The sequence below is a fragment of the Argentina silus genome, assembly GCF_951799395.1.
Source record: "Argentina silus genome assembly, chromosome: 22".
Classification (NCBI taxonomy): Eukaryota; Metazoa; Chordata; class Actinopteri; order Argentiniformes; family Argentinidae; genus Argentina; species Argentina silus.
This window is the reverse complement of record NC_139676.1, coordinates 13221982-13230079: the sequence shown is the minus strand read 5'-3', so window position 1 is coordinate 13230079 and position 8098 is coordinate 13221982. Positions and strand designations below refer to the sequence as shown.

The following is an 8098-nucleotide window of genomic DNA, read 5'->3' as shown; positions in this document are numbered from 1 at the left end:
CCGTGGTCTGGACAATGGGCAAAAAAAGGTCTGGGCTCTCGAACTCCACAGATATAATGAAGTACTTCAGAAGAGAGCCACAGCCGTCTGGGGAGAGCCTCCTCGCTTGCATTCAGGTGCAGGGCAAGACCAAGATGCCACCTTGTCACCGTGAGGCATTTTGTGCAGTGGGAGTGATGGAGGCATCAAACCGGCTGCAAGTAAAGAGGAAGAACCGTTTTAAAACTCCCAGGGCTTCAGCAAGCCTCGGACAGGAGGAGAGCCCCTCAGAACTCAATGGTGTGATAATCATTTCGGACACAGGGTCAGGCATCTCTAGTGAGGACCCGCCATACAGGAGCAGGCTAGGGAGAGATTCAGCGGTGCGGTTGGCGCAGGTCACTACAGCAGCAGCCAGTGTCAATGACGATGGCCTGATGGTCAAAGACGTGCTGTGTAGGAAGAGTTCTTTGACAGCGGACCTTGACGACATACGTGGAAATCAGCATGAGAAGCCACGCAAGAAGTTAGCGTCCGTTTTCACGAGGAAGTGGGACACTGATGGTAAAGGGGAAAGTGCCAAACGCTCCTCTCAACCCTCGGGAAAGCCAGCGGCACAGCTGAGAAAGTCCAATATGGTCCCTATCAACAACCAGGAACAGGTAATGGTGATTGTGTCCAGTTCAACACATAGGCCTAGACACAGCAAGCCTGAGACAATGATAACGATAATGGAGTCTATGGTCTCCCGTTGGAGAGAAGACTTATCAGGGCCTGTCGTGAAGTGCCTTCTTGAGGAGATCGGAACCTCCAACCCTCAGTTCCCCTTCAGAAGAGTTTATACCATGCTGCAAAAAAAGTACAAGGAGAGTCTACCGGTGTTGGCTTGTACAGGTAACGTAACATGTTATATTACCTTCCTGTGTTATATTAATATTCATAATATCATGTATACAGTATCTGTATACTGGTATTTACTATTGTATTTCAGGTTCAGTTTTCAGAATAAGTGTCTCTTTCTTTCAGAGACAGAGATGAGCCTGAATCCAAGGACTGCATCCCTGCCCTGCCTTGTAGGAGAGAAGCGGAAACGCCAGCGTGAGACAGAGGGTCGTGAGAAGGTTCTGAAGCGTCAGAGGTCCAGTCTGGGGGTAGAGGAAGCCACTTTGACTGGGCGCACTCCCCCTTCAGAGCCATGGGGGTGGTGGGGGCCCTCTCCCCCTCCGACTGGGGGCCAACCCAGAGGAAGCAGGCTGAGTCGGACACACAGACTAAAGCAGCAGCAGGAACAGCAGGAACAGCAGGAACAGCAGGAACAGCAGGAACAGCAGAAGCAGCAGCAGAGAGGGGGTGGAGGCCTGACACCAGCAGGTGTGGGTCCTGAGCTGAAGCTCAGCCTGACGAACCAGTCAGAATCCACTGCTGAGGACTGTCAACCACAAGGCTGTCTCAGGAGAGGCATGTCATTTACCTTTGTGTGTATTTACCTTTGGATGTATTTAACTGTGTGTGTTTACCTTTGGATGTATTTACCTTTGTGTGTATTTACCTTTGGATGTATTAACCTTTGTGTGTATTTACCTTTGGATGTATTAACCTTTGTGTGTATTTACCTTTTGGATGTATTTAACTGTGTGTGTTTACCTTTGGATGTATTAACCTTTGTGTGTATTTACCTTTGGATGTATTTAACTGTGTGTGTTTACCTTTGTGTGTCGTCCAGATCATAGCAGTGAGGATGTGCAGTGGACGGACAAGTACTGCCCTCGACACTCGTCTGAAGTGATGGGTAACTCCGCCCCTTTGAAGAGGTTACACTGGTAAGTTAAAACTAACCCTACATCCTACCCCTGCATGCTCAACGTTAGCTTGTTAGCTAGAAAACTTTATTTTCCCCAGTGGGGAAATTGGCTTTGAAGCAAAATCATCCTTAAAAACAGCAGACATTCAGGAAACAATACAGGACACACCAATACATACACAGGTGTCTTTGTGATAATGCATAATGGAAGTCATTTTGGTGTGTAGTTGGTTGAAGAAGTGGAAACTGCGAGCTGATTCTGAGGAGAGGAGAAAAGAGCGGGAAAAGAAGAAAGAGGACAAGAAAGAGGACAATAGCAATGGTAAAAAAAAAAAAAAAGAGAAGAAGAAATGATGAAGTTACAGTGTTAGAAATGGAGGAAATAAACAATATAATCCCCCCGATTGGTATTCTAGAAGAAGGTGTGTGTGTGTGTGTGTGTGTGTGTGTGTGTGTGTGTGTGTGTGTGTGTGTGTGTGTGTGTGTGTGTGTGTGTGTGTGTGTGTGTGTGTGTGTGTGTGTGTGTGTGTGTGTGTGGTAGCCAGAGACAGAAATATACATCATATTTTCTAACACATAGTAGCTAATGAAGCATGGCATAGCCCTGAGACCTGACCTGGAGTTTGTCTGTGGGACTCAGACTCGTGGGACTGCGGTGACTTCCAGGGAGAAGCTGTGGACGAAGAGGAGGGGGAAGAAGATCTGTGTCACACCATGTTGATCACAGGACCCCTGGGGGTGGGGAAGACTGCCTCGGTGTACGCCTGCGCTCAGGAGCTGGGCTTCAAGGTCAGTGTGACTGGGACACCTCTTATGCCTCCTAGTATTCACCATGAAAACAACTAATGCATTATGTTACGGTGCCTGGAGACCGTCTTCTTTATCCGGTATTAACTGTACAGTGTGTCTGTGATGGCTTAGGTAAGACAGTCAAAATAAATAGGAACGTCTGTATTCATTCAGTCAAGTTGAATCACACAATAATCAATAATGCGGGTCTTCAGATACTTCGTTCAGTGCAACGTTTGATGGCAACTTTGAAGAGGTCGTTTTTAAAAATGCCCTCAATGGTAAATCAAACATCTCGGTACCATTGCATCCCCTCATAAGTAGCTTGCGTCACCTTACGCTGTATTAAGGTGTTGACTGTATGTCGGTGGTGGCTTGTTAGATAAGACAGCCGAAATAAAGAGCAAAACAACAGCCGTCTTTGGGTGTATTGATTCAGTCGTCAGATTCACTGAAACAGGGTACTTCTTATGTTGTGCATCCAGTGTACAGTGAGTGTACTTGTGTAGCAGAGGTGGTTTGGAGCTGGAGACCCGTGTTCGGTCCCAGTCTGGTTGCATTATGCTCTGTGGGACTGCCGTCTTGAGCTCCGTTTTCCTCGGCCTCTCCAGGTTTTCGAGGTGAACGCGTCTTCCCAGCGTTGTGGTCGCCATGTGTTGTCTCAGCTGAAGGAAGCCACCCAATCACATCAGGTGGAGACGCAGGGACACGCCCCCCTCAAGCCTGCCTACCTCAGTGGCTTCAACAGCACCGCTGCCTCAACGAAATCAGACACATTACCTGGTGAGCAGACCTCACTTTTAAAACCATTTACTATAACATGTGGATTACATTTCCCCAAATGGAGAATGTGTGTTAAACGTTATTAATAAAGTTGTATTGGGATTGAAGTGAAGCATGTCTACTCCCTTAATAAAGGAAAAGTGGCCTCTCCCAGGAAGGTCATCTCATCGTCCAGGAAGGTCATTTCATCGTCCAGGAAGGTCATCTCATCGTCCAGGAAGGGACCTCAGCACTGTGCCTCGGCCCGGAGGAGAGGTGGAGGTGTGGCCTCCGTGACGCTGGCCAACTTCTTCAAGATGAAGAGTAAACCACAGAGCCTTGGCTGTCCGCTTCTACCACCTAAAATCCAAGATGGCCACCCACAAAACAGTTAAGACTGCCACATTGAAAGTAGAGTACAGTGAAACTTCACAGAGACATTATAAACATTTGTATGGATGCTAATCATCTTTTTTTTTTAACACTTGATGATGATTTCTACCTACAGTCAGCTCTCTCAAGACAGTGACCATTGAAGGGACAGACACTATGTGCCCAGAGTCGCCCAGTAACCCTTCACCTCACAATGAAGGACCAACAGCAGTAGGACAGAGTAGAAGGACTGCTACATCACTCATTTTATTTGAGGAGGTAAATCTCACAAAAGCCACTTCCCTCACCTTTACAAGTGGCTGCCTTAGCCTAGCAAATGATGACACAGCAGAATGCATATATTATACAGATGAGATGTGTTTTGTACATATAGTCTGTGACTAACAAATGAGGCCCCTAGTGTTGATGAAGTGACCGAGGGCTTTGCTCTAAACCCCCCCTCCCCCCCCCCCCCCCCCCCTCAGGTTGATGTCATATTCGATGATGATGTCGGATTTCTCGCTGCAATCAAGACTTTCATGACCACAACCAAGAGACCAGTAGTCCTGACCACTAATGGTGAGCTCATGACCAATGTGAATAATAGCTTTAAGAATCATCCATATTTAAAATGATTTGTTTCATGTTGAATCGCACAATAATCAATAATATGGGTCTTCAGATCCTACGTTCAGTGCAAAGTTTGATGGCAACTTTGAAGAGATCATTTTTAAAACGCCCTCAATGGTAAGTCAAACATCTCTGTACCATTCCATCCCCTCACAACTAGTTTGAATAACCTTAGGAAAAAAAAAAAATACATGAACCTTTTTTTTATTTATTTTTTATTTAATTTTTTTATTTGGACTTCATCAGATCTACTCAGAGAATGTTTTTTTTGTTGTTTTTTTTTAATATTTCATAACCTAAAATGTAATGTTTGTCTGCTATGTCGGCTCCCAGGTGAACGTGTGCAGCTACCTGCAGCTGCTGTGTCTGGCTGAGAACGTGAGGACGGACCCTGGTGACATCACCTCCCTGCTGAGCCTGAACCAGGGTGACCTCAGACGCACTCTGCTGCAGCTGCAGCTCTGGGTCCGCAGCGGAGGCGGACGGGCATCTCAGAGGGCAGCCCTGCTTCAGGACCCCACTGGTGTGTGTATGTTAGGGAGGGAATGACAACAAACTAACCTGATAGTTAGAGATTTACTGTTGCAGTGACATCACGTACTGTAAGTCCAGTAGCTGTTCCATCAGATACAGTACAAGACATACGTTTAGTCAATTCGTTTTTTAGTCAAGACAGTGTATAATGTTGGTTTGTTAATTTAGTCAAGACAGTGTGTAATGTTGGTTTGTTAATTTAGTCAAGACAGTGTATAATGTTGGTTTGTTAATTTAGTCAAGACAGTGTATAATGTTGGTTTGTTAATTTAGTCAAGACAGTGTGTAATGTTGGTTTGTTAATTTAGTCAAGACAGTGTATAATGTTGGTTTGTTAATTTAGTCAAGACAGTGTATAATGTTGGTTTGTTAATTTAGTCAAGACAGTGTGTAATGTTGGTTTGTTAATTTAGTCAAGACAGTGTATAATGTTGGTTTGTTAATTTAGTCAAGACAGTGTATAATGTTGGTTTGTTAATTTAGTCAAGACAAAGTATAATGTTGGTTTGTTAATTCAGTCAAGACAGTGTGTAATGTTGGTTTGTTAATTTAGTCAAGACAGTGTGTAATGTTGGTTTGTTAATTTAGTCAAGACAGTGTATAATGTTGGTTTGTTAATTTAGTCAAGACAGTGTATAATGTTGGTTTGTTAATTTAGTCAAGACAGTGTGTAATGTTGGTTTGTTAATTTAGTCAAGACAGTGTATAATGTTGGTTTGTTAATTTAGTCAAGACAGTGTATAATGTTGGTTTGTTAATTTAGTCAAGACAGTGTATAATGTTGGTTTGTTAATTTAGTCAAGACAGTGTGTAATGTTGGTTTGTTAATTTAGTCAAGACAGTGTATAATGTTGGTTTGTTAATTTAGTCAAGACAGTGTGTAATGTTGGTTTGTTAATTTAGTCAAGACAGTGTGTAATGTTGGTTTGTTAATTTAGTCAAGACAGTGTATAATGTTGGTTTGCCTACACAGCATTGGGTGTTGCTGTTACTGAAGGTGAACCAGTAAGTGAAAGACTACCCTCCCACCTTCCACCCTGTGATGAGGGCTGCACTCCCAGCATGCTGGGCCTCCTGAGCTCCGGACCCATCCAGGACCTGCGGAACATTCTAGAGGTAGTCTCTAGTGATTGCCATTGCGAGTGCTATGACAACCTCATCACATTCTGTCATTGAAGTTTATTTCTCATTTGCTTTTTACATAAATATATGTTTGTTTTTACAGTGACATAAAGGGTTAATAACTTCCTATTTCCATTACTTATCCCCCTAGGGCTCTAGATGTTTACCTTGACACTGGATGCTTTTATTCAGATGTGAACAGAATGACTGTTTCCACAGTGCAAGTCCTGGGCTGAACCAGAGGTCACCAAGCTAACTGAAGTCCTAACTGAGAGCTGGAGGAGGGGTGTACCTTTGCTTTACTCAAACCTGGAGCTCCTCCTACCACTACCACCCAGACCCCAGGAAACTCCAGTCCGCTGCCCAGAGGAAGTGCCTCCCCTGGGGCTTGGGAGTGAGCCGACACCCCCTGGCGACACCAACCCTCAGGTCCAAGAGCTTCTGGGTCAGACCAGCCCAGCTAGGACCGCCTCAAGGTTGAGGAGAAGGAAACGTATTCCAACACCTGATTCCAGACCAGCTCACAGTGAAGATGAGACACTAAAATCTCACGGAGCATCACTGCTATTGACGGGGACTCCTTCCATGGCCTTGGGTGCTAAAGATGACAGACCTCAGACTGAGAAAAGGGCAGATGGGTCTAAGTCCCACTCTTTAGTTGCTCTAACGGACTTCATAGACCTCATGTCTTTTATGGACGCTTGTATGCCCATTCAGGACCTACAGCAGACATCTGGGGCTTGGAGGCCAGGGGCGTTTGTCTGGACGGGGGCGGATTTAAAGGACGGACTGCTGGACGAATTGGGAGAGGAGGAGGAGGAGGTGGATGGAGGTTGTAGTTGGGGGTGGAGGGAGAGGTCGTTGGAAATACAGGCAGCCCTAGAGGTCCTGGGGTTCCAGAGGTGCCAGAAGAAGGTGTCTAAGGGGAGGACTGGAGCCCAGGGGATGGTACCGGGACCTGGGGAGAAGGAGGGGAGTGAGATGGTGGCGGAGAAACACAAACTCCCTGGGGCTCCACACACATTCAGCTTCAGTCAGATCTCTCCATGTAAACCGAGGTGAATGCATTCTCCTGGGTTTACAGTTAAACTGAGTATTGTCTGACTTGTACTAACTTCACTAATACCACTAAACTGAAGATTGAGTCTAATTGACACTCACTCTACTAATGTGGAAAATATGTATCTTGGGCCTCTGTGTGCTGATACACTTTATCTATTACTATTATTATTCTATTACTAAAACATTTTCAGATTTTCTGAAAATAAATGCTGCTTCTTCGCCATGGTAAAGCTCTATTCACAGTGAATCACAATATAGGGTCTAAATACGACTTTCTATGTAACTTCTTTTTTTTTTTCCCAGTGTGGTCCAAAGGAGGTATGAGACCAGCAGGGCTGTCCTCTCCAGCAGAGCCTTCTGTGCCCTGGGGAACAGGCCGGCTGTCACGGTGGACTACATGCCTGCCCTCCGCTCTGTCTGTCGCTCTGAGAGGGCCCGGGAGCAGGGGAAGGGCAAGCCCAGGTGAGACGTCAACACGTTTCTTTATTACATTCGGTTGTTGTTGTTATTGTCATGTAATCGATGTGTAACTTTGCTGCCTTCTTGGCCAGGTCTCCCTTGTAAAAGAGATTTTATCCTAATGGGTTTTTTATCCTGGTTAAATAAAGGTTAAATAAAAATGATTCTGTCTGTGTCCCTCCTAGGTTTCTCCATTACCTCAGCAGCATTCACCTGGGTCTCCTTAAGTCTGCTGTGCAACTCCTCTCAAATGACTTCCCATAACCACCTCCTCAGTGGGTCGGAGGTCACTGACTCCTGTCTTTTGTTGACCAAAAGGTGCATTTATGAATTGATGTATCACACTTGTCAAATATGTCAATCCTGTGACTTAGTACAAAAAAATAAGATGTATATTTCTCTTGTGCCGTGCGCTCATTCTTCCAAAGTGTTGCTACACTGATAAATTCTATGCAGATTATATGCATTCAAAGTTGATATTCAACTGTTATGTGACTGTATGTATTAAATATGTATGTTTAAGCATACCCCCTGAATGAATTGTGAATAAAAACACACATTTGATCACTTTTATTCAACTCAAGTTCT

The 8098-nt window shown here is 44.9% G+C and overlaps 1 protein-coding gene across 1 annotated transcript; it reads left to right on the top strand.

Annotated features, from left to right (window-relative positions):
• Positions 1-56: 56 nt before the first annotated feature.
• atad5b (ATPase family AAA domain containing 5b) lies at positions 57-8002 on the top strand (the record flags this gene model as incomplete). Its single annotated transcript, XM_083693644.1, has 15 exons — positions 57-873; positions 1006-1410; positions 1703-1799; positions 2008-2102; positions 2421-2569; positions 3181-3352; positions 3488-3721; positions 3840-3982; positions 4189-4282; positions 4386-4450; positions 4667-4856; positions 5841-5983; positions 6209-7047; positions 7355-7513; positions 7696-8002. 15 exons carry the CDS (start codon positions 57-59, stop codon positions 7772-7774), a joined length of 3681 nt encoding a protein of 1226 aa, XP_083549770.1. The 3' UTR covers positions 7775-8002.
• Positions 8003-8098: the final 96 nt, after the last annotated feature.